Source organism: Camelina sativa, chromosome 11, assembly GCF_030686135.1.
Source record: "Camelina sativa cultivar CO46 ecotype springtype chromosome 11, ASM3068613v1".
Taxonomy (NCBI): domain Eukaryota; kingdom Viridiplantae; phylum Streptophyta; class Magnoliopsida; order Brassicales; family Brassicaceae; genus Camelina; species Camelina sativa.
The window spans coordinates 29,856,585-29,883,686 of record NC_141890.1 but is presented as its reverse complement, the minus strand read 5'-3'; the positions used below and the strand labels follow the sequence as shown (position 1 = coordinate 29,883,686).

The 27,102-nt window shown below is 34.0% G+C and overlaps 2 protein-coding genes and 1 pseudogene across 6 annotated transcripts; 1 reads left to right on the top strand and 2 right to left on the bottom strand.

Annotated features, from left to right (window-relative positions):
- Positions 1–4,083: 4,083 nt before the first annotated feature.
- On the bottom strand, positions 4,084–4,874 carry LOC104724404 (cyclin-dependent protein kinase inhibitor SMR6 pseudogene; annotated as a pseudogene). The gene has a single exon (XR_015571124.1). The product of XR_015571124.1 is annotated as a cyclin-dependent protein kinase inhibitor SMR6 pseudogene (transcript).
- A 7,897-nt stretch (positions 4,875–12,771) lies between these two features.
- On the top strand, positions 12,772–23,749 carry LOC104724401 (uncharacterized). Of its 2 annotated transcripts, none has more exons than XM_010442883.3 (13): positions 12,772–13,365; positions 13,901–14,066; positions 14,158–14,321; positions 14,419–14,508; positions 14,651–15,139; positions 15,228–15,623; positions 15,722–15,994; positions 16,160–17,689; positions 17,786–18,163; positions 18,425–22,522; positions 22,638–22,742; positions 22,834–22,959; positions 23,074–23,749. In XM_010442883.3, exons 1-13 carry the CDS (start codon positions 13,321–13,323, stop codon positions 23,575–23,577), a joined length of 8,364 nt encoding a protein of 2,787 aa, XP_010441185.2. In that variant the 5' UTR covers positions 12,772–13,320; the 3' UTR covers positions 23,578–23,749. The 2 variants fall into 2 exon arrangements, with proteins under 2 accessions (XP_010441185.2, XP_010441184.2); XM_010442882.3 differs by having other exon boundaries at positions 14,155–14,321.
- A 19-nt stretch (positions 23,750–23,768) lies between these two features.
- Positions 23,769–26,780, bottom strand: LOC104724403 (mitogen-activated protein kinase kinase 3). 3 transcript variants are annotated; one of them, XM_087476305.1, is made up of 11 exons: positions 26,679–26,761; positions 26,183–26,304; positions 25,845–26,099; positions 25,544–25,762; positions 25,307–25,444; positions 25,049–25,216; positions 24,849–24,962; positions 24,531–24,638; positions 24,354–24,445; positions 24,002–24,269; positions 23,769–23,801 (listed from the first exon to the last, which is right to left on the bottom strand). In XM_087476305.1, exons 2-11 carry the CDS (start codon positions 26,282–26,284, stop codon positions 23,793–23,795), a joined length of 1,473 nt encoding a protein of 490 aa, XP_087332431.1. In that variant the 5' UTR covers positions 26,285–26,304; positions 26,679–26,761; the 3' UTR covers positions 23,769–23,792. The 3 variants fall into 3 exon arrangements, with proteins under 3 accessions (XP_087332431.1, XP_087332429.1, XP_087332430.1); XM_087476303.1 differs by lacking the exon at positions 23,769–23,801 and having other exon boundaries at positions 23,810–24,269; positions 26,679–26,780; XM_087476304.1 differs by lacking the exon at positions 23,769–23,801 and having other exon boundaries at positions 23,812–24,269; positions 26,183–26,292; positions 26,679–26,697.
- Positions 26,781–27,102: the final 322 nt, after the last annotated feature.

Below are 27,102 nucleotides of genomic sequence, written 5' to 3'. Positions count from 1 at the left end.
AAATCACAGAGGCAAGATATGATATATTTTTCCTTAATTCAATAAAACGGTCGTAAGTCCTTTCGGACAATCAAAATTTATGAATCCCAGGATACAATCGATCACAAACTAAAACTTGAGCACGCGAGTAATAGAACTTAAGCGAACATATCTAGCTACATTATACTCACAAGACTACTAACAACTAAGAATTTACTTTGGACGAAGAGAGAGAGAGAAAGAGAGAGAGAGAGAGAGAGAGAGAGAGAGAGAGAGAGAGAGAGAGACAATTGTTGAACTGTGAGTTTTTGTGTGTTTAGAGCTTCATGAATAATGAGAGGTTGTGACTCTATATATAGTAGAAGGATGTACGGTTGCGAGAGAATATTCTCGAAGTACTCCGCAAGTTCCTTGGGAGTATTTCCCAAGTTATTTGGAGTTCACGCCAAGTCTTACCAAACAATAAATGGGCCTAAATGCGGTTCAAAAAAAAATTTGGCGAGGGGGGAATTCCCAAGAGCCCAAGAGCCCACGGCCGCGTCCGGTCCGGTTCAGGGCGCGTGTGGGAACCTTCCCTCTTCCTTTTACATACTTTTGAAACTAGAAGAGTGTGAAACCATATATAAAGGAGTGAAAAACAATTCCCATTTTCGATGTGGGACATCTCCAAAATCATCCCAAGTGACTCACTTCACACCTTTATTTCTCATTCAAATCAACTTAGGTTTGGACATATGAGTATTAGGGCTGGGCACGGGACGGATACCCTTGAATTTTCTCATACCCTTTACGCGACCCGACCCTAACGAGTAATAGAAAAAAATTACTCGTACTTGACCCTTAAATAACGGGTACCCGGTAAAAAATAGTTGACCCTTGAAATACCACCCTTTACTTTTACCCGGAAAAACGAGTATCCGGTAAAAAATTTCAATAATCACAATAATAATTTCATATTCCAAGATTCATGAAAAGGAAAAATTCATAACTGTATGCAACATATAGTTCCGAAAATTATAAAATTACAAATTTTAAAATAAACGTAAAATATAATTCAATTGGACGTCGTATATATCATTTCAGTTAGGCTAAGTTGAACTTAGACTTTAACTTTAACTCTATAATATATTTATAAATTAATAATAAATAATAATAATACAAAATATTAAAGTTTATTAACGGTCGAGTAACAAAACAGGTAAAGGTACAAGTAACGGGACGAGTATTGAAAGTAAAATAATTATAATACCCTTTACTTGACCCTAAAGCTGCAGGTACCTTTTTTGGGATAGGTACGAACCGAGTAACGGGTCAAATACGGGTAACGGTTAGTACTGTCCAAACCTAATGAATATACCATCTTGTAGTACTCGTTACCAGCTTTCCATTGCACTATCGACCCAAAAATTTTGTTCCGCCATTTGTCCGGAAATTGGCCGGTAAGTCACCGCAAAGTTATTGTCACAAAACCTACAATTTTTATAAACTTTATCTCTGAAATTGAGTTCCAACAATTAGTCCCCTACATAATAAGCACATGTATTGTTGAAGAGAGCTACTATCATATATAATATAGACAGAGAGTAAACCACATATGCATGTCTTTGTCCAAACAAAAGAGAACCAAAATTTCGAAAGTACAAAGAATGATAAAACCCAAAACAATATATAGAATTGACTATTAATATGTAAGCACACCATATGATCATGTTCACACAATAGACGATACGAAAGTATCTAAACACGGCATATGAATCATGAAGAATATATATTGCTTAAAACAATGTATGGAGAAGAAACAAACGTGTAAAACCAAAAGAAAAAAAAAAGGAGAGAAATTAAGAATCAAAGAAATTACTTAGGTAAACTAGTTAGAAGATGTTCTTTTACCTTTCAGAAACTGATTTATGCTTGTGTAATTGTGATCACGTTATCAATATATACATATACATATATATATCAAGATACGTATATTATATAACAAATAACAATTCTAAAGCCTCAAAACATTATAAAACAAAACCCAAAAATGAAGTAAATAATACGAGATTCTAACTCGCGACCATGCCTAGCTAGTCCAAAACTGTTTTTTTATTTAAGTTATCATATGTCGGACCTCACATTTTTATACGATATTCAAAAACGTTGGACCGTCTCTGACTACTCATACTGGTATAAATTGAACATGAGATATCAGATTCAACTCCTATCTTTCTTACTAAGATAATAAGATTCGTTGTATAGATATATAGTATCAAAAGAGGCCTTTGCGTCTAAAAGCAAACACAAAATGCTACTATTTTTGTTACGGTAATTTACAATACTATATAGCAAAGAAAACATAAATGTCAGCTTCATAACTATAACACTATAGAAGTGAGGGTACAAGATAAATTAAGTAACAAAAAATGCTGCTTGAAGCCTTTAAGCTTTATCCAATATCCATATTAGTGACAGTAAACTGACAAATGTAAGATGTTTTTTCTTTGTCTGTTCAAGATATGTGTGGTCTGACTTCTTTTAAATGGAAGGGTGGATAATTAAATAATAACATAACACATTTTGACAATTAAATAATATAGTCTTTAAAATATATTCTAAAATACTAATATTTTTCTCTTTATTTTTCTTCCATTTAATTAAGGTACAACCACTCAGACTTATATCAAATAGAAGTAAAAACAAGTTCTTCCCAAAACAAAAAAACATCAATGTAAACAATAAAAACCTGCTTTTGAAGTGAAAACTACACATTTTGGAAAGATGCTTTAGCTTAGAATTTAATTTTTAAAGTTTCCCGAAATGGAAAGATTTGGATGTCATAGGTTATGTGACACTGAAAGCTATTGTTTTGCAATTGCTACGTAATACGAGAAAGAAAAAAATTACAGACTTGTGAAACCTAATCCGCAAACTTGGGATTCTCATTTTGAATTGGTCACACCTTTGGCTGACGTTATAAATTTTCTTGAAGTCATGACGGTGGAATAAACTCGTTCACAAGAATGATCCAAACTCGTCAATCGTCATAGTCTCCTTCTATTCAAATATTTCTTCTTGTAATTTGGCATTTCAAAGAAAAGAAAAAAAGAGAAGAAAAAAAACACGAGTTTGGTCGTTGTCTCTTAAAGGAACCAAACAAGGCCTTAAGTCCCACATTGGATTCTTACATCGCACCGCTATTCTCTGAACACTATTTTGTCCTTTTCATGACTCAAATCCACAAGAACACAAAGCGAGATAGAGTGAGAATTAGTGATTTACATGCAACACATGTATTTAATATGCAATAGGGAGGGTATTGAGTATATTACAACAACTACTACTGGTGCGTAGCATGAGTAATTTACTAATCATAATGTTTTTTTTGGCGTTTATAAAATTGATTTATTACAATACAAAGTAGCGGTCAATGAAATAAAAGAGACTAGTGAGTGTGCAATTGTGCACGCAAAAAGCTCTTTAACCTGAAAAAAGAAGAATCATATAGAGACCTCCTTAAAAGAGTCATATGCATTGAAATTCTTCAGAATCCTTTTAAATCATAGAAAAAGATTACATGTGTGCATTATAAAATGATTCATCTCTTCTTTTTGAAAAAAAAATAGTATGATTTATCTCTTTTCATTTGAAATTAAAGATATGATATTAGATCCCACCATATTATTTGTTAATAAAAACTATATTGCCCCACATCTAGAATACTGGATAAAGTAACTTATATTTACATTGTATAAACCTCAAAATAAAATTAAATCAGAACCGAAACCTCAATTCAACCTATGTAAGAAATAATTTACTACTATATAAAACATTATTACGTGTGGAAACAACATAAATAAATATATCTACAAAGTACAAACGAGTAATATATCCGTAGTGTAGAGTCAAAGGCTTGACGTGTGGACTTCTCATAAATTACTTGTACAATATTATTATATTTTGGTGGATGAGCTAAATTGGTAAGATTTGCTCACGTCACTTCCTCTAGTCTCCGTCGGCTGAATCTTAAGGTTTAGACTTTAGAGACTGTAAATATTCTACATTCACATTAGTGTTAACCTAAATATTAAGGAAACAAAATGTGATGAACACATAATGGAATAAGGCGAATTTAAAAGCTACGCATAATCATCAGTAGTTTCAGAATCTTTGTACAACAAACATTCTTTTATAACAAGAAAAAAAAATACAAAAAATCTAACTCTTAAGTCTTAATTAATAAAAACTATATTTAAAATATATATGATTAGAAAAACTATATTTATTTAAAAAAAGGTTCACTAACGGCGGCGTATGAACACAGCCTCTAAATCAGAAGGAGGCGTAAAGAACTCTCTAACTGCGTTACTCCGACATTTTGACACCGGCCGACGTTTCCTCGGCGCCGGTGGACATTTAAGTATCTCCGGTATCTTCGCTTCTTTAGCCGTCGGCGTCGTCGAACATTCTTCCTCTTCTTCCTTGTAACAATCTTCTTCAACTTCGACTTCTATCTCCGGCGGCACTCTGATTTGTTTCGTCTTCACCGGTTTCAACGTCGCCCGAATCGAAATTCCGGCGATAACCCATTTCTTCCCGTCGGATTCTGAACCTCCGTCGAATTGAGACTTCTTCGAAAAACCCATCTTTCTCTTCAACTTAACACCAATCAAGATAACACAAAAACAGAGTAAAACCCGAAAAAAAAAGACAGAGAGACAAAAACAGAGACTTGTGGTTAGAGAGAATAAAATGAAAGTGGGAAAAAGATTAAACTTGTGGTCGTTGGTCAATTTTTTTTGGTGTGTGAAAGGATAAAAAAATGGAAATAAAAATTGTGAGAAAGAGAGGATTAAATAGTCAAAACAGAGTATTCTGTGTATGCCGAGTCTCAGGAGAAAGAAAAAATAAAGGAGATGAAGAAAGGGAAGGGGTGAATTTGGAAATTTAAAAGGAATAAAAATTTAGTTGCCCGAGAGAAATTTACGGGCAGGGTCTCTCAACCACCCGTCTATTTTTTTTTGGCGCGATAGTTTGAGAGTTTCACAACGGCTCTTTTTCCCGCTTTTTTATTGGTATTCTATTTTCCCGCGAGATTTTGTGAAACGGAAGAAGAGGAGAACAATCGATTTTGGGTTATTTTTTAATTGTTTTATCTCGGTTTAGGATAAAGTCGGATTAATTTCGGTTCAGATGAAAATCGATTCGGGTTAACTATAATTCATACGCTTTTTAATTTGCCGTCGTGGCTAATTAGTTTCACAATTTTAAAATCCATATTGGTGGTGCGGTATGATCAGTTTAAGTCACAGGCTCACAGTTATGGTTATTGTACACTCTTTTTCGATCATATGATCGGGTGGGTGACGTCAAGAAGTGTTGATGACCCGGCTAATAATTAGTGCCATCAACGGCTGAGTAACGCGGTTAGCCATGACGGCGATAGTTCCTAATCTTCCTATAAGGGCACGAGGCATCATCATCTTGTTAAAGAATGATTGACACCGTCAATTTATTTTTGTTTTTCTTTCTAATTATATTTTCCAGGAGAAAGAAACTCTTACAACTTTTTTTAATTTATAGAATTTTTTTTTAAATTTACACCAAATCAATAAGAATGAGAGCGAAGTATTGTTTTCTAAATAGGGTTATTGCATAGAAAGAAGAATAAATAATTGATGCTTGTTCTTGAAGAAAAAGAGAGAACAGAAATCTCTCGGTGGTCATCAAAACGATGTTGGTTTTGTGGCGAATGAGAACAGTTTGTAGAATGACACTTGATTTGATATTTCAACATCCCCTGCGGGAAGTGAGGTTTCAAAATGGGGCAGCCTATAAGTGAGATAGTAAGAGGTCTCGAATTTTTATCCACACGGCTTATTTCATCAACATTATTAAAACTATATGCTATACAATCCAGTATTTCACAAGTTTTGAAAACATAGTCGGCGATTATCATCATGTTGAACATGATGATTAGAGTCCTCGAAATCGTAAACTACAGTTATTTCTCATATGTGGGATACAAATTAAAGAGATATAATATAAGACGTCATAGTCCTTTTTTTTTTTATGATACAAAATGTCAAAAATGATGTAATATTTTCTTATTTGATGAAGAGATGGTCTATAGATAAAGATGCATCCAAATTTATTTTTTAGACAAACTAATGATGTAATCAAAACTATCTTTTAGTAAGGTTTGCAAGTTGCTATTTTTAAAAAATAAATTTGATATATTATTTATTTCTTTATGTAAAAAAAAAGTGATTAATATTCAATTATTAGGATGAATGGACCCTTGAGAGATATGAATGGTGACAGAGACAAGTTGAAGGTCGGTTCTAGCTAGGGCTGACACACACTATCACATATTCATTAGATTTACTCACATTCGAAACGTTATTAAATCAGTGTAAAAATGAAGAACAATTTGAAATATTTTTAACTGAAACTGAAATTGAAAGTAACGTCGATTATGTAGGAGGGACCAACAAAAGAGCCGACCCTTATCTATTTTATTAGACAATTTCACATTTTCAAAAAAAAAAAAAAAAAAAGTTGGGATCCTTTTCAATACTAATACTTATCGGAAGTGTTCAGATTACCCTCTAACACAAAGGTTCAATCAATTCACAAGCATAAAAAAAATCAATCGAAAACTTAAGTTTAGAAACAACATACTACATAACTCCCCATTTTTCAAACATCTCTCATCTAATAAACTCAATTCAGTTATTTTGATATATGAGGATTCTCATTTTAAGATTTACAAAACTGAATCTCTCATCTAATATTGTACTCAATTCGGTTGTTAATTACTATACTTTAAAGAATTATTCTAAAAGTGTTTACAAAAGCATCATACCAAATTGTTTTTTTTTAGTTGTCTTGCATGCACCACAATTTCACAAGTGTGTTAGCTGAGTGTTTCACTTTCACTCTTATCCCTATGGATTAATCTTCATATCGCTTTAAAACGTTTTGACCCCTTTTATTGTAACTTCACAGTTCACACAGTTTTCTACATGACAAACTTTTTTACATGCACCACATTTTTAACGTTTCCGAGAGTGTGATCTTACGGTGTCACTCTGTAACAATCTTGGGGCTTTTGTTTATATAACTATCACGTGTTTAATATGAAATGTACTTCAAATCAATTTTTTATTTACATAAATCATAACTTTCAATGTAAAATATAACTTTTTAATAAATAAAAAAGTTTTTTATTTATATGCGAAAGATTTTAGAAATGAAAAGAAAGTCTGGCTCGGACCGTTCGGTATGTTTTCTTCCGTTGATCATGTTTTCTATGCCGTTAACAACTTTGGTGAGCTTCTAACTTCGTAGTTTTGATCCTATCTGAACCAATACGGATCTTTCTCTTTTAGAAAAATTATTAGGCTAAATAAGTGATCCAATCGTCCACGCAATCAGTTTACACGATAAGATAGATACATCACACACCAAATCTAGCATATTCCATTGTATATTAACTTGCTTTTATGATCGATCCCAATTGTTATCATTACCTTAAATTTAATATTGGGAGGCAAAAGCAAAGTTGGAATTATCTTCGATAATCTAGTTTGGGACGGCGACGTAAGGGCAATAATTTTCGGTTTGGTCGGTTTGATTGGAGCCTCCTTTTTATCAATTTGCATACATTATAATTCAGTTTTTAGTCACAAGTCATAACATATAGGTTACTTTTATAATACGGATACGACTTATATACACCACAGAACAGAGTAAGACCCACATTGATGCAGATAATACGGATTCAACAATAATTTTAGTTCTAATATTTTACATAAAATCTAAACAAAATGATAGTCCAAGAGAAAACCCTAAACATGTGGTAAAGAAGAAGATGAGGAAAACCTGAAAGGATATAATTAATAAATATTGAACATAGGCATGTTGTGGTGGGTAAAAAATCCCAGCTTCACCCAAACGCGAAAAAGATCCAAATTCAAAAAATTCGAACGGATTTTAAGTCTTGTGGGTAAACTTGTGGGTACCTCAATTTTTTGTGTTATGTGATATATTTTGCATTTTACATTATACATTTTGTGTCTTTAGTTTTTTTGATACCAAATGTGATTTATATTATATATTTTGTGTATTTATACTTTATTATATCTTATAGATAAAGTATATCAAATATATCTAAGAGTTTTGTTAACATAGTTAAAACCAAATTTATTATGTATGTGTTAACATAGATAAAAGTTAAACATAAAATTTAACTAGCTCGACCAAAACACAGCCTATACATTTTTTTCCCCAAGTATATGAACATACACATAAACATTAATAAATAATTTATTTTATTTTCATTCAGTTTTTACTATACTTGTTATACTTATGTAATATGATTATTTAAAGCTTCGTAGATGATAACGAAACATTACCAAATTGGAATTTAATCTCTGCACAAATAATTAAGAATTAACAACCACATATAGATAATTAATTACAATCGAGAATATAAACCTCACCATATAATCAATGTTCCTTAGTGCAAAACGATTAATAAGTACTTTTCTTAAAAGAATAATCTTAAATATAGGGTAAAAACTGAAAATATGTAGATTATTAAAAGAATAATGATTATAACGATTGGTTGACATTTATTAATTTATATATTTATTTATCTTTATATAATATATTGATATTTATGATAACTAGAAATAGGTTTTGATTGGTATCTTTATATAGCTATAATATAAGATGTATCGTTTTAACGACTACCAATCATCAAATAATATTGAAAATGTTATTATCAGTTTTTCTGTACAATTTTATATTCTTATCGTAACAGTTTACCACTCAAGTTTATGACTAAATATTTTTATAGAATTTTGTGTTATCAACCGGATCCATAATAACATTGGTAGCTAACTTCAAATAATAAGATGATTAGCTAACTTCATATATATAATATATATAATATATATGTATATAGATTTAGTTTGGCTGGACCATCCGAAATTTTTTAATTAGTTTAATTGTTGAAAAGGAAATTAAACTTAACAACTAATATAAGTAATTTAGGTATGTTGCCAAACCAAAAATACAAAATACAAATGTGGTGTCATTACTTTTATTAAAATAATAATTACAGGGTACTAGCCAAACAATCATAAAATGACAAAAATAAACAGAACATTGCTTTAAATCATAATTCTTTAGACTGAACGGAATTTGTCTGATTGCACCAATCCAACAATGATCCAGATATTCCATTTTTAGTTTATCATCAAATTTTTTTTTTCTTTTGTAGAAATTAATAATCACAAGCACAAAACTATAAGTTCTAAGAAAGATCAGGGGATTCAGTTTTCAATACCGGTTGTATCAGTTTTGTACCAGCATTGCCTTCTCAAAATAAAAATTAAACGTTAAAAAGTTAAAGACGAGAGACATTTTTTTTTTGATGCTTTTAGTTTTTGGATTTATTTACATATAGTTACATAATTATATATACCAAAGAATCTTATTATATAAAGGTTGGTTCTCAAAGTTAGTAACTCACCAGATCGTGACACGTGTTAGTTTTAATGATCATAAATCAAAGTCAAAAACTTACCAGATCGTGACATTTGTCAGTTTTAACGATTAAATATCCAAATTAGTAACTCATCAGATCGTGATATGTGTCAATTTTAACGATCAGAAATCACATATCAAAGTTAGTAACTCATTAGATCGTGACACGTGTCAACTTTAACGATCAGAAATCATAGTTTTCAAGCTTGGTAAAATAATGAATAAGATAATTGTAATCTTATTATATTAAACAAAACTTTGTTAATCCTAAAAGGAAAAAGATTATAAATACAAAGCAACTATATAAAAAAATTCCTAGATATTACCACCTGTTTTCGTCGTCGTTTCTTTGAATTTTGTTTCGTTTCTCAATTTCATAATGCATACTATGCAATCTTTGACTTTGAAGTGTTAACAAAGTTTCTTATGCATAATAACTAAGGTTTTTGGGATTAACAAATTTCTCATGGTGTTATTATTATTTCTTTAATTTGCAGGACAAATAGCATAAAAAAAAATATGAATACACAAATGCAAGATAACAACAAAGATTATATAACACTAGATCAACTAAACAGAAAATGTTCTTATCTTCGAACGATAGCACGTCTTACAAGAAAGTGAGAAGCAAGAAATTGAAAAAAAAAACAATGATTAGAATAAATTTTCTCATAAAATAGAAAAGGGTTAAGGAAAATATATAGAAAATTATTAATTCTATATATATATATATATATATATATTCACTTCTATATAAACATAGATCGTCTCATATTATTCATCTAACAAAATAATTTATTCAAAAATATTACTTTCAACTTTGTTCTTTTGGTCAAACTTTTTTAATGGGAAGAAAAATTTTCCTTATTTTTTGAAACCAAAATATACTCCTACTTTCTACTTTTTCAGTTTGGAATAAGTAAGAATAATATGTTGACCCAAAAAAATGAAGATTAATATATGCATCTTCTTTTTCTACTACTGTATTTTAAAATTTATTGTAGTAGTTTTAAATTGTTTTATTTAATTTATATTTTTATTAATTAATTATTTGAGATTCATATATTACCGTGCTTATAATTTTCTGTTATTTCATTAATTATGTCAAATTAATTTTCTTCTAACTTCTCAACCTTGATTGGTTGGTCATAGACCTTTTTTTGTGCAAACATAATTGTTACCATTCGTTCAATCTCAAAATGAGATAAGAAGAGAAGGTCATCAACCTAATGATTGGATAAAATAGGCTAATCAAACACAAGCCTACAACAAACATAGATAGAGTGGAAAAACATAAATTGTTGATGATAGATCCATAGAAGCTTGAAGACAGAGGCTACATCATGGTGTGTCAAAGAAACTTCCATGAATACATTGAGAAATTTAATATTAGTTACTATCTAAAGATTTTATGACGTTGGAAAATGGTCTTTAAATTCATTGGTTGTTGGAACAAGCCACTTCGAAATAGCTAAAAGACGTGAACATGTTCTCTCCACAAAGGAGGAGGTCAGAGCCAAGATTCTCTCTATGATGAAGGAGGTTTGATGCAAGGTTATCTCCCCAAGGGAGGAAGGTGGAGGGAAGGTTCTCTCTATGGTAGAGGAGGTTGGACGCAAGGTTCTCTCCACAAGGGAGGAGGGCAGAACCGAGATTCTCTCTATAGTTAGTCATACACTATTGTGATGTAATTTATTTTTTGTTCAAATTTTTTTTTTGAGTCAACAATTTTAGTGATTAAAGAAATTATGCAAAAGTGAAAGTAAAAAGACATATAATAGCTGGCTTAATTTGTTCATATAGACATTTTCTAGATGGTGGTAAATAATATATTTTGTAATATACAATATACCTATGTGTAAAAAATATACTTTTAGTGGTAATATACATAAAATATTTGTATATAGATATAAATCAGTATATTATAACAAAAACATTTGTTATAAATAATGTACAATAAATTTTAATAGATTTTTATTAAATTTTATTTTATCTACAAAACTTTAAATCCACACATTGGGCGGGTCTTTATCTAGTTTGTATATATATGGTACATAGTTATTACTTTCACTTCTTTTGGAACTTTAGAAAACTATTTTTGTCCTTTGTGATAATTACAAACACTTTCATTAACATCCAAAATCAAATTAATTTTAATATAATTAGTTATACTTTATAATTCTTCTAAACAGACGTTAAATTTGTATTTTTTTGCTTTAAAATTTCAGTTTTTAAAGACTTAAAATAACTATCTATTTTATTTAATAAATTTTAAAAATATGAATTATTATAAATTTGGAATTAGCTGGTTATATCAAAAGAAACCGTGAGATAGTAAATCAACCAATTCAATTTCAGAATCATTGTTTATAAATCAAAATAAAGAATTTTAAAAAAACTTACAAAAAAAAAGGCAGACATTATGAAGTATCTATCCCAATCACCATCGGCTATATCATTTGTTCTTTGTTGTAGATTTCAATATTTCTTAACAACATAACCGGTTTTAAATAGTGATATCGGTTGTCCTAGTTTTCAAACTCCCTTAATAACATAACCAGTATTAATAGCACAATCTTTTTTTGACGGCCCTTTAGTAGCATAATAATCAGTTTTTTTTTGGTTTGTCGGCAAATTATAATTTTTAGTATTAGCTACATGTTAAATTTTTGTATTGGTCTTAAAAGAATTGATGAATAATATATAGTGGTGATTAGTGAATATATATATATATATATACATATATATTAAAATAGAGAAAGCATATAGTATTATACAAGTTGGGGATGATGGGTCGGTCCTCGTAATGGCGGCCAGCTTTTTTTTTGAAATTGAAATGGACGATGTCTTATTAACATTTGCAGAAAATTCCACTAACGTTGTGATCAATGATGATGATGTGATTTAAAATTTATATTTATTGCTAATTTATATTTTCTTTTACAAAACAAAACATGATCATAACCCCTAATCTGAATTTTTGTTATTACCATAGAGAATATATTTATGCAAAAGTTGATGGTGAAAAAAAGAAAGAAAGAGCAGACGGCTCAATCACATCCCAAATACTTTATCCCTCAAACTTCTAATTTTGAATTGATTGCGTTTAGACTAATCACAAGACAAAATATACATTTTAAACTATTTTTTTTAACTGTTGAGGAAACAATTTTTTTACTAATATCTTAGTACCTTTAACATTAGAATTATACAACAGGGTATATACAGAAAGAAATCAGAATATTTGTACTCAACGGATAGTAGGTTTCATTATTTGTATTTGATTCAAACTTAAAACACATTAATATCTCTTCTTTTTTTTTCTTTTTTTTTTGATTTATTTTTATTTTGTATTTTTGTTCTAAAATTCACAATGTAAGTTAACTATGATAAAAATAGTTGACAAAAAAAACTATGATAAAAAATAATTCGAAAACTATTAATGATTTTGTTCTATTTTGGTGATTACCTTTAAGAGAATAATAAAGCTGGAAATGAGGATCCTACCAGTTGCATGTGGAATGATCAATTCAAAAGGCCCACAAAAGATTAATCTAAAAGCCAACTCAGCCAACCCATTTGAACAAATGTGCTAAGTTTTGTCACTATACATCATCTACCTGTCTTCTCAATGACTTCAAATCTTTTTTATATGTCAAGTGATCATATATCACATATATATGGTTTTATATGTCTCTAATGATCTGGGTGATTCAGAACTAGTACGCTCAGTAGGTTTCTTGCAGAGAAAACAACTATTCAAACCCTAAACCTCCAAATAATTGCTTCCCTGCATGAAAGATGGAAACTGGAGTTGTCAACATCCAAGAACCAGTCTCTACAAAGGTATGAAGATGATTATGCTACATAGATACATAAGTTACATGTGTCTATCTATGTATACCCCTATCCCTCTTTCAGAATTTTTGATTTTGCAGGTAGACTAGATTGCTTAATTTAATTTAAATGAAAAAGTATGTTTTTTTTTCCTACCTTTTTTTCTTTTCTTTTTTACTTTTGCAGTCTTGTGATTACAATATTTTAAAGTTATGATAGAGGTTTTCAAAACTAGATTTCATGAATCGGTAATCTGTTTTACTCTCTAGTTACAGATTCTGTATTTTAGGAACTCTTTTTGTTTTATTCAAGATCTTTCAGTGACGTGTAAGTCTGAGACTTGCATCTGAGTAAGATAAGTTTCAATCCAAATAACTTTGGACCGTATGTGTGATGATATCTATAGAATTCTGTGACTTGAGACGAGTCTGCAGTTTTTAATATGTAAGGATCATATTTATTTTGTTAGTTTTCGGGTCAAGGCTCTGCACCAGATCTACGAAATGAAACATTTTGAGATTACTAACATGTTTTTTATACACAGAAAAATGTTGGAGAAGCTCCTGCAGGAGTGATACTTGACAACTCATCCATGGAAGTACATAAGGTAAACCTGAGTACTGTTCTTGATGATGAGATCAGCAGTGGCGATTGCAGAAACGGTATTATTTTAGGAGAGACAGATGTTGCAGATATCGTAAATGGTTCAGGTAAGCAAGAAACTGCCAGACTTTTTTTTTGTTTCTTTCCAAGTTTTCCAGAATTTATACTCAATACTGTAGAAAGCTATTTCTGTAGAAGACAGTAAGATCGTTAGTGAGAAAGCTAGTGAGACAGAAAAGGATGAACAAGGCTCTATCTTTGTTCATAAACCTGAAAGTTTGAACAAAGACATAGAAGATGCCAAGACAATTTTAAGTGATGTGACTTTAGAGAAGGAGAAAGAAACCGGAAAACCAGAAGAGGTAGATTTTAAGTTCCTTGAAGCTTAAAACATGAGAGATGCTTAAAATTTACTGAGATAGGGTGTATAATTTAATAAAAATTCTCTGTTTTACGCAGGTAAGTGTCGAAAAACCGGTAATAGAAGAAGATCATACAGAAACAAAAGACTTACCAGAACAAGAGGATGAAACTGGTAGTATCTCTAAGGTATTGATTGATACTGCACTTGTAAAACACGATGAAAACAACATAGAGTAGAGCTAGAACTCGATACGTTTTTTTTGTTTTAAGTTGCTTATGATCTTTCCATGCTCTATCAGCAGTACTAAGAAACAGTACTCTATTGCAGGCCAGTGAAGAGATACCTATAAAGACTGATGAAGTAAAAGAAGAAAAGGATTCAAGAGCTTTGGAGACCGCTGTAAATGGAAGAGAGGCTGAGCACAATGCAACGGTCTCAGTAGAAGAAATCTCGAGGAATGGTGAAAACATTGTCAATGAAACAGTTCCAGAAAAAGAAACCGCAACAGATGGTGCATCAGTGATTGAAACTACACAAAGAGTTATTCCTGAACTGGAAAAAGAAGAAGAGACGAAAATAGATGAAGAACCGAGGCTGGATGCGATGGAGAAAGTGGAAACAGAGATTGTAAAGACAGTTATAGAAGACCCTGAGATTGTTTATAAAGAAGAAACTGCAGTTCTTGAACCTGTAAGCTTGAAGGAAATTGCAGAACCAGTGGAATCAATCAAAATCTCAGATGATGCAGAGAAAATCTCACGTGAAGTGACTGTAGACAAAGGAAAAGAAGAGGACATAATCCAAAACACAGAAGAGGTTTTGTTTAATTCCTCAAAAGCTAAATATCAGATTTGAGTAAATTCAGACCACTTTGTTAACACAATTTGATCCTTTTACTCTGCAGGTGCAAGAAAGTCCTAGGGTAATCGAAACACCAACAATACAAGGAGAGGACATCGAATCAAAAGCTTCATTAGACCATGAGGTCAAATTTAAGGAGACAGTTCCAGAAAAAGAAACTGCAACAGATGGTGAATCATTACATGAAACTGAAACTACAAAAAGAGTTCTTCCTGAAGCAGAAAAAGAAGAAGACAAGGAAGAGATGAAAACTGCCGAAGAACCGAGCCTGAATGTGATAGAGGAAGTGGAAACAGCGACTGTAAAGACAGTTACAGATGACCCTGAGATTGTAAATAATGAAGACACTACAGTTCATGATACTAAAAGCTTGAAGGAGAATGCAGAACCAGTAGACCCGATAAAAAGCTCAGAAGAAATAACCCAAAACACAGAAGAGGTTTGTCTTAATTACTCAAAGCTAAAGATCAAATTTTGGAAAATCATTTTTTCAGGAAACTTTATTAACAGTTTAACACTATTTATCATTCACTGCAGATTCAAGTTAATCCTAGTTTAGTTGGAACGTCGAAAATACAAGGAGAGGACAATGAATCAAAAGCCTTACTAGACACTAAGAAAGAGGTAGATCATAGCTCAAATGATACAGAGGAACATGAACATGTGTTGGGGAGAGACTTACCACAGTGTGAGACGTCTGGAGTTGAGGCTGTAGAGACAAAAGAAGAAACAAAACCGAGTCTGGACCTGAAAGAGGATAAAGAAAAAGAGGAAACAGAGACAGTCAAGGCCGTCATTTCGTCTAATGAGGTAAGGATATGATCTGCATAGATACTCATTATCTCGTTTGTTTGTTATTTGAGACTGTGATATTGATGATGAGATTAGAAAATTACTTTTGTCACTATAGAGCTATATCAAGTTTTACTTTACAAGGTTCTGTTTTGATTTTTTCCATAATAATGGTATCAACAGGTAAGTTCTTCTACTATTCAAGAAGAAGAATTTGGTGAACATACTGACCCTTGTATCTCGGAGATCAAAGAGGAGAGCCATGGAAGAGAAGAATCTGTAGAGGTCAAATCTAAAGAGACCACTGCGGAGAAGCATAAGGATCTTCTTGATGTATCATCTACAGAATCAGAGAAGTATCAAGAAAACGAACCTGAGACAACTATAGTCGCCAATACAGAAAGACATGAGAAATTTGAAGAAAGTCCATCAGATCTTGCGTTAAATGTAGGTAAAGAGGAGCAAAACGATGAGAAGATAAAGTTAGATCAGGTTGATGTAATTCAAATTATGGAGGAACAGAGAGGCCTAGACTCTAACGGGGTAGAGGCAGCGCAAATTGATCGAAACAGCACTGATGAAACAGAGGAAAGCGCAGTTGCAAAGCAGGTTTCTCTTCCGGATGTGGAACCAGTTGAGCAGATGCAGAAGCCATCACTTGATTCTCCTCAAGTATCAGAAGAAACAAGCAAAACCGTAGATGCAAAAATTGATGAAGAACCAGAAGAAGAAAAAGTAACAATGCATCAAGAAGATCAAGAGGAAGGTTCATATGGATTAGAAACAAAAAAGGAGACAGTTTCAGTACCAGAGAGCATTGAGACTGCAGAAAAATCATCCCAGGACGAAAGTAATGTGATTGATTTGACTCCTCTGCAAGAAGAATCATCCCAAACAAATGAAGAAAAAAAGGAAACAAAGTTAGAGGCACATGAACTAACAAATGAAGAAGTTACAGAAGTTTCATCTGCATCACTTCCAAAGGAACTGGAAGGTGAGACCGTTGTTGAAGAACCAGCAGCAGTAGGCAATATCCAGAAAAGTCTTGAGACTGGTGAAACAGTTCAATCTCATAATTTATTGCCATCTTCTTCAGAGGAGCAAGAACATGGGATTGTTTCTGAGAAGATGGAAGACGAAAAAGTGGAGGAAGTACCGATGGTTTCTAAGGCTATAGAGGAGCAGACAATAGATATGGAACCTTCTTTGACTGAAAAATTCTCTAGGGATCAGAATCAGCCGGAGAAACAAGTCGAAGAGGCATGGTCCAGAGATGAACAAGAAAAGGAAATCTCAAGTAACAGTGAGAACATTATGAATGAAACATATGCTTTGCATAGCCCAGAAGCTACAGAAGAAGAAACTGCAAAAAATGGTGAATCATTACATGATGTTGAAACTACCAGAAGAGTTCTTCTTGAAGTGGAAAAAGAAGAGGAAGAGGCAGAGACAAAGACAGATGCAGAACCGATGTTGGATGTGACGGAGAAAAAGGAATTAGAGACTGCAAAGACAGTTGTAGAAGACATTAAGATCGTCAATAATGAGGAAGCTACATCGCATGAATCTGAAACCTTGGAAGGAGATGATCATCAGGGTGAGAATGCAGAATCACTGGAAGCAATCAAAAACTCAGACGATGCGGAGAAACTCTCAAGAGAAGTGACTGGAGATAGAGAAAAGGACCAGGACATAACCCAAAAGGCAGAAGAGGTCTTAAAATCGAAAAACTAGATTTGAGCAAAAAATTATTCTAACCAACTTTATTAACACTACTAAATCTTAAGTCTTAACATTATTTCTATGCAGGTACAAGAAAGTCCTAGGGTAATCGAAATACAGACAATACAAGGAGAGGAAGATGAATCGAAACACTCACTAGAACTCAAGGAAGAGGTATATCAAAGCTCAAAGGATACAGAACAACATCAACATGTGTTGGAGAGAGACATACCACAATGTGAGACCCTTGAAGTTGAGGCTATAGATACTTCAACAGTCCAAGAAGCTGCGATCTTAAATACTTTGGAGACCAATAATAGTGAAACAGAGGCAGTGCATAGTGAAATGGGTGGAGCAGAAGAAGGCCAAGAGACAAAGGAAGACACAGAAACGAGTCTGGACCTGAAAGTGGGTAAAGAACAAAAGGAAGCAGAGACAGTTAAGTCTGTCATTTTTTCTGATGAGGTAAAGATATGATCTTCATATATATAGATTTTAACTTGTGATGTTTGTTGTGTGTGTTTGATGTTGATAATTAGGTTAGAACTAAGACACAGTGACAAGCCTGCAATTTTAAAGTAAATAACGAGTTAGAACCAAAATTACTTATCAGTATAAATCCAATTTAAGTTTTTGACTATGTTGGTTCTACCTATGAAAGTTTTCACATGTGCCCAGCTTTGGGTTGTCTGCAGTCCTTAAGAGATTGATTCTTTCCATCAATAGGTGAAATCTTCCGATCAAGCAGAAGAACATACTGAACCTTATACCTCAGAGATCAAAAATGAAAGCCAGGGAAGAGAAGAATCTTTTGAGATAAAATCTAAGGATACTATTCAAGACGAAAGCAGTGAGGAGAAGGATGTGAATCTGCCTAATGTACGATCCGGAGAATCAGAGAAGTACCAAGAAAATGAACCTGTTACATCTCTAGTCTCGAAGACCGAAAGCGTGGATAAATTTGAGGAAATTCCATCTGCTGTTGAAGGTGCTGGATTAAATGAGAGCACACACAACCAAACTCTTGTGGATGTAGAATCAGTTGAGAAGGTGCATAAACCATCTCTTGAGACTCCTTCTGAACTATCTGAGGAAACAAGCAAAGCCGTAGATGAGAAGATCGAAGATAAACCAATAGAAGAAGTAACATTTAATCAAGAAGGTCAAGATGAAGGGTATAATGGATTGGAGCAAAAAGAAGAGACAGGTTCAGTACCAGAAAGTACGGAGCTTAGAGAAAAAGCCCAGGAAGAAGAATCATGCCTGCAAAACGAGCAAAAGAAAGAAGTAAAGTTGCAGAAAGAACAAATGTACAAGCATGAACCAACAGAGGAAGAAGTTTCTAATGACCAGCAGAGTCCTGTGGAAGAAAAATCTGATGACGTTATACAAGTTTCATCTGCTTTACCTTCAGAGGGTCCAGAAGATGAGACCGTTGTTAAAGCCGAAAAGATTGGGGAAGAACAAGTAGCAAACGAGATGAATGTTGAAACAAGTTCATTGCTATCATCTTCAGAGGAGCAAGAACATGTGACTGTTCCCGAGAAGACAGACGGTAAAGAAGTGCAGGAGGCAGAACCAATAGGAGATATGAGGGAGAAAGGTCTTGAAATTGCTGAAACAGCACATCTGAGTCTTCCATCCGTTGATCAGAATGAGGATGTCAAAGCTTTTGATGATGAAATTCAGATTCCAACTGCTACATTGCCATTGGAAGATCAGGAAAATATTACTTCAACAGAAAAAGGAGAGACAAAAGCAAATGAAACTGCAGATGATAAACAAGATGAACATGTCGATTCTTCAACCTCTCCAATGTTCTCAGAGAAAAATGATGATGAAACTCAGGTTGCAGAGGGAGAGAAAAGAGATGCAGAGATAACAGTGGGCACCTCAAAGACATCTGAAAATGTATGCATCCAACAAGATGAGTTTGAGAAAACTGAAGCTACAAAGATAGAGGAGTTTAAAGAAGACAAGAGCCAAGAAATTGCTGAGACAATCAAAGAAATTGAAGATACAAGTGATCAGACTCTTCCCATTCAAACACCACAGGCAGAAAATACTCCATCCTCTGAGTTAGTGTCAGAACAGGAAGACCAAACCCCAAAGCAGGTTGAGGATATTTATGAGGTAGAAGCTATGGGTTCTCGAAATCTTCCGGATGAAACATTACAAGCATATCAGACTCAGTCCGCTGATTTAATCTCAGCACTAAATGACCAGACTCCAAAGCATGTTGAAGAAACTCATGAAGAAGAAACAAAGGAAGAGCACAAGTTACAGGCTGACGGAATCCTTCCTACCGAAACTATTCCAAGAGAATCATCTGATGACGCTCTAGTTTCCATGTTGGCTTCTAAGGAAGACGGTCAAGTGACTCCGCAAGAAGATACTTGTGCAGATGACGATAGAGAAACAAAGGACACACAAGATGAACGACCTGTTTCTGTGGAAATAGAAGAGAGTGTAGGAGAAACACAACCAAAAGAACCTGAAGATGAAATGCGGGATGAACATGTCGAGACTCCGACCTCATCAATAATCTTGGAGAAAAACGATAACGAGACACTGATTGCAGAGGCAAAGAAAGAAGATGAAGACATAAATGAAACAGAGACAGCAGTAGCTTTAGAAAGTTTAGGTACCTCGACGAAACCAGAAAATATGTCCCTCAAACAAGAAGAGTTTGGGAACCCTGAAGTTCCAAAGCTAGAGGAGTCAAAAGAAGAGAAGATCCAAGAAATTCCTGAGACCGACAAAGCAATAGATGCTACGGGTGATCAGAGTCTACCATTTGAAACATCACAAGATAATAAGACTTCATCCTCTGATTTAGCTTTAAACCAGGTTCAGGAGGTTCATGAAGAAGAAACAAAGGAAGAGCATAAGTTACAAGTTGCAGTCGATCAGATTCCATCCTTAGCTTCAGAACAGGATGACCAGATTCCAAAGAAAGTTGAGGAAATTCTTGAAGAAGAAACAAAGGAAACACAGAAGGTACAAGCAGACGATATTCTCTCCACCAAAACTGTTCCAAGAGAATCATTCAGTGAAGCTCCAGTTCCCATGTTGGCTTCTGGGGAAGACGAACCAGTGACTCCACAAGAAGGTAATTGTGCTGGTGACACACTCGAGGAGAAGGTAGGAGAAACAAAGCCAGAAGAATCAGAAATAGAAGGAACAGAAAAATCAGATGATCTGGTTGAGACTTCAACTAACCTCACTAAGGTAGAAGCTGCAAGTACAAAGAAAACGGATGTTGAAGTGGCGGAGTTAACAAATGATTATCCTACAGAAGAGGAAGAGAATAGAGATGAGACTTATTCAACTCTTCCCGTTGTTGGAATATTGACAGAACTCCAAAATACATTGGAGACAGAGAGAACAATCAATGATTCTGCATCAAAGGGAGACAACATGATAAAAGAGTCTGCAGATCAAGACCAAAAGACAGGTGATGCTGGCGTTGAATCAAATGAAAAAGATTCTGCTACAGGGATCATAGAAGCAAACAAGTTACAACAGGATGAAAATGGAGAAACTGAAAAAATCCAGGAAGAAAACTGTCTTCCAGGGAAATCTCTTCCAATAGAAGAAATCAATTTGCAAGAGGAACATCAAGAAGAGGTAAAAGTAAAAGATGGAATCAGCAGAGACTTTGAAGTCAACGACGAAGAGAAATTACAAGAAGGAACTAGGGAGATTCCAGCTGATCAGTCAATTACAGAAGTGTTACCTGGTGAGAAAATTCTGATTCCATCTTCTGTGTTGCCTTCTGAGGAGCTAGAGGATGTGATTTTTTCTGAAAAGCAAGAAGAATGCGAGCCACAACAAGATATCAAGGCCTCAAAATCAGAGAAGATAAGTCTACAAGAAGAGCAGAAGGACGAGACTCATGAAACTGTTAAAGAAGAAGATCAAGTTGTGGATATTAAAGATGAAAAGAAGGATGACGAGGAACAAGAAATTGTTTCATCAGAAGTGAATAAGGATAAAGAAGATGCGAGTGAGCTTTGCGTTGGTAATGAATTTGTTTCGCGGGATGTAGAAAAAGAGGAAGTACCTCACAGTGTCCTGGAGAATGCAGAAGAGATCAACGAGGTAGTCAAATCAGAGAAGCAAATTACAGATCTAGTGGGAGTCATAACGAAAGCTAGTGAAGCTGAGCCTGAATCAAATCAAGAACCTGTTAGAACTCAAGCAATATCAGATGATACAAAGAGAAACGATAATAGGGATTTGTCAACAGAAGAAGCACCAAAGGTGCAAAGAGAAGAGGTTAGTGCTGATAAATATCTCACAAAAGAAGTACTAAGTGAGCAACTTCAGGTTCCGTCCTCAACAACACTAGATGATCTCAAAGATCACAATAACCCTGAAGCTGACTGGGATCTTCCAGTACAGAAACCAAGTGAACTCATTGAGTCTCCTCAATCTCACAATCTGCCACTAGAAGAGAAAGTTGAAGAAGCTTCATTTGGAGTCAAGAAAGCACAAGATGAGAAAAATGAAGAAAATGGTAATGCTTTGATATCAAACGAAAACTTGCAAGTGCAAGATCAGCCCAAGGATTCTGAAGCTCCTGCAATAGAGAAAGAGATATCAGAACAAGAGCTGACGTCGAAAGTTCCCACACATGTCCAGGAAGATATTGGTACACACGTTAAACCGGAAGTTCATGATGAGGAAACAAGAGCTGATAGCCATGATTCAGTTGTGGTGCCAAAGGAAGAAACTGGCTTGATCGAGGAGAAGAGGGAGGTTGAACATGTTAAGACAGAGCTGGAAGATGCAATCAAACATGGAGTTTCCGTAGAAGAGGTAATATGTAAATGAAAGAAACATAAGTATTTTAGTGAACTTAGGTACTATGCATGGTTCTGCGAATTATCTTGGGTTGCTTAACGAAGTTTTTAATGTGATTGTGGCAATGCAGAAGAACAAAACTTCTGAAAATATTGATCATCAAGCTACAAAAGAAATCTATCAAGAGGAGAGTAAGCAAACAGATACCATCAAAGAAGATATCAGAAAAGAAGAGGTATGAAACAGAACATTATTCAGTAGCTCTTTTTGTTTTTGTTTTCACAATCATTTCAATATCTCAATCAAAGAAACCATGCTTTTGGCAGAAGGAAACAAATCAAGAAAGTTTCGAAAATGTGAAGAAAACCGATGATGCAATAGAAAAAACACAACCCGAGATTCAGGATATCGAAAGCTTGTCTTCTGCAAGCAAAACACAAGACAACGCAGAGGTAAAAGCTACGTTTGTATCACCATCTTGCTTTTTGCATAAGCAGCAATGGAAACAAATTATTTCAAAGTCACAAGTTAGTCCTACAAACAAAATCTTATTTTCATTTTTGCAGCAAAATAATGAAGTTCCAAACCAACAGGAAAGGGAAATAGCTGATGAAGTTCCAAAGCTGGAGAATCAAAAGATTGCAGAAGAAGTTCAGCAAAAAGATGGAGAATCCGAGAGAACCAAAGATTTGTTCTCAGCAGTAAAAGAATCTGAACCGACACTGAAAGAACCGGCAAGGAAATCGCTATCAGACCTCATCCAAAAAGTGAAAGGAACAAATAAGACTGAGGATGTAACAACAGAACCTCATATCGAAGAAGAGCCTAAAACAGTAGAAGAAGATGAGAATGACAATGGAGATCATGAACATGAAAAAGATGATAAAACAAGTCCAGATTCTATAGTGATGGTTGAAGCTAAAGATACAGTAAGCATTATCAAGACTCATAAGAAATCACAAGGCATTCTCTCTGGTGTTGGTTCAAAGGTAAAACATTCAATTTCCAAGGTTAAGAAGGTACTCACTGGCAAATCTTCTCACACAACAAAGCCTTCATCACCTAAATGAGAGAAGAAACAAGAAAAACACACAATCAGTCTCCTCTACAAAGGCTTTTAGTTTTGGGTTTGTTCATTTTTTTGATTGTTTTTTTTCTTGTTATGTGAATATTACAGATTTGTTTGTGGGTTTCATCATTTTCACAATGTTCAATAAACTGCAGAATGAATTGGTTTGGTTACTTTGTTTTTACCTGATTATTGATTAATTCTCTCCGGCATTTTTTATGGAACCTAAACACACAAAATTACATACATGTTAATAATTAAACAAGTTAATAAGTTACAACAACATGATACAGTAGAAAACAAAAGTTTTCTCATTTTGTGTTTCTCTAATCTAAGTTTGTAATATAAAGCTCCTGCTTAGTAATAAAATACTTTCCAATAAGATCACCAGATTCAACCACAAACTGTTCTTGAAATCGACCCACCCGTCTACTTGCGACATCGAATCCTAGATCTTTGAAACTCGGAAGCCCTTCTGCTTGAACTCCATCACCACAAATCAGAAACTGATTTCCTACAATAAACGATCCAATGGCGCGAATCATGACCCCACCATTGTTGTGGGGCTTGCAATGAAGCTTCTCAACGACATGGACGAGTTTCTCACTCGGTAAATCTCCTGTTAATGTGTTACGAATGTCTGATAATGCTGAGAAGATTGCAGTTGATCCTCTGTAATGTTTCCCAGAGAAGCTGAGACAAAAAAAAAAAACAGGAAAATTGAGTGTCCTGATACCTGACATGGACACCCCTAAAGAATTGTAGAAGTATGGTTACCTGAAAACTGAAGTTTCAGTGTAGAGTGATTTTGTGTGATGCCAAAGATCATCAAATCCATCAAAGAGGGAGTAATAATGTATGGTGAGCATCTGAAAAACCCAATTAGATCATTAATGTTAAAGTTTAATTTGGTAGTTTCTAACTAAGCAAAGTACTAAACCATCATGTACTTACATCAGCTAAATCTTTCAATCTCTGAGTTGGATCAAAGATGCTTTGAACAAAAGTAGCCAAATCTACTCTTTCCTTCTCGTGTTTTGTAATAAATGGGTGTGATAGAAGCTGTTCATGAAAGACCATCAGACTTGAGTCTTTACTCTTTAGTTGAAGAGAAACAGACGAATACAAAGAACAGTACTGAACTTTTAACCAATATCTTGCTTAAAAACAGGAAAATACGAAGAGAAGCACCAAACTTAATATAAATGTTCCTCTAACATGGACTATTTCAGTACAGTAGTGAGCTTCTAAATGAGATTTCAATATACTAACCTGTTCAGCTATTGGTCTAGCATCTGGATCCTTCTGGAGACAAGCATCAATGAAAGAACAGAACTCTGGTGAAAATTCTTGTTTTGGTGGTGTTGGTGATGGCTCCTCCATGATCTTCCAATCCCATGGTCGTAAAAGACAGAATTTTAGTAAATAGTATTTTGGAAAAAAACAAAGGATTCGGGGACAAGTTGATTCACCTGTAACATAAGATTAACAGGCCCTTCATTAGCTATATACGGAAACTCTCCAGTGCCGCATTCAAAAAGAGCGAGACCAAGGCTCCATATATCAGCTGGATAAGAATAACTGTCATTCCTAATCCGCTCCGGCGACATGTAGGTGACAGTTCCAACAAACGTAGCACACTTAGCAACCACCATTTTCAGAGTAAGTTAGAAAGTCCAAAAAGAATTATTGAATTCATAAGGTTAAAAGCGTGAGATTCCATCACTAACCATAGCCATTGAATTCTCGAGACCAGCACTAATGCCAAAATCAGTTATCTTTGGTTCCCCTTTGAGATTTATAAGCAAATTTGCAGGTTTAATGTCTCTATGAACAAGATGTCTAACTCCATGTAAGTAGCTCAATCCCTTGAGACGAAGAGCCACACCACGAATGAATTAATATAACACTAAACATAAACACACAACGAATGCTTGCACATTGGAGAGAGTTATGTATATCTTTACTTGCAAAAGTTTGTGGAACATCGATGAAAGAACCGGTTCAGGTATCTTCTTTGTTACTTTTAAGATATCTGCAAGAGATCCTCCATCCATATATTCAAGAGCTATGCTGATTTGTCCCGAGTCTGGACTATAGAACGCCCCGTGAAAGTCCACAAGTCCTTCATGACAAGGAGCTTCACATAATGTCCGTATCTCAGTAAGCAGTTGCTGTCTTTTCTCCTGCTCGTCCAAATCAGTAAAATATTTCAAAATGACATACTTAAACGGTCTTCTCTTGAATCAAGGAGGAGGTTAACATTACCCTTTCAAAGATATTAATTTTCTTCAAAGCTAGAATTCGGTGGTTTGGGATATGAATAGCTCGTTGAACAACGCTGCTAGCTCCACTTCCTATAGCTCCAAAAACCCGCATTTCATGGGAAGCACATTGATACGTCGTCTCACAACTTTCAGACTCATCCACATGAGAAGATGTACATTTTTGTAACCCGAGCTCATTAAAGTTGTAAACTCCATATGATCTACTAAGCAAATTAACAGTTCCACCATCTGATAACTTCACAAACAAAAGAAGAAGATAATTTAAACACACAATAATAGCAAAAACTTATTCACTATGGGAATCAAGAAGAATCTTACTAAATAGGAATCGTTGGGATCTAAGGATGAGGATGAAGAAAAACCCTTCTCAGCATCAAACAATGGAGAAAGCTTCTTCTTTAGCTCCTCCAATGCCGCCATGGAAACTACTCTTTTTCACTCTGTAACACAAACAAGAGTCAATGAGAAAACAGCAAACTTTTTTTTTGGGGTGAAAGTGTTCAAAAATCATAACTTTACGAGTCTTTCTAATTAGAAGAAACTAATTAAGCCAACAAAGACGATTCTTTTTATACTCAACAAACTCGTTTCTAAGAAATCAATTTCACTTTCTAATAGCCCATTAAAGGATTGGATCAAAGTCATGACGAATCAACTAAATTTAAACAAAGCACGAAACTAATCGTAGAGAAAATCAAATTACAAAAAGATCGATCAAACAATCAAAATTTGCAGTTGAAACCCAACACAAATCAAGCAATTATCTCACTCTTACAATCACAATTATCTCTGCAGAAAGACAAAAAAAGCTTACTTTTTGTTACTCAAAGTTTGTTGCTTTTTCGATATGGAAGATGAACTAACCCAACGTTTCTCTCTGAAGAAGCAAACCCCAACTATAACAATGTGTTGTTCTGAGATTTGAAAACTAAACTACCTGCTGTTTTATAGATATTAAAACTGTACAAAGTTTAGCTTTTAAATTCGGAAACGAGAGTGAGTGTATAACTCTGCTGACGTGGCAGGAAGACTCCAAATGTTTTCTAGGGTTTACGTTTCTTTGAAGATGCAAGTCCCTGTCGCGCATTATTCTGCAGTCCCTGTTTCTTTGATGATCATTGGGAACAATGAAGATTAATGCGTGAATAATGTGCAGAGATGTGAAGTTAGACCTCCAAAGAAGCTAGAAGAGGCGTGAATACTGTGCAGAGATGGGTTAAGCCGGCTGTAGCTAGGTT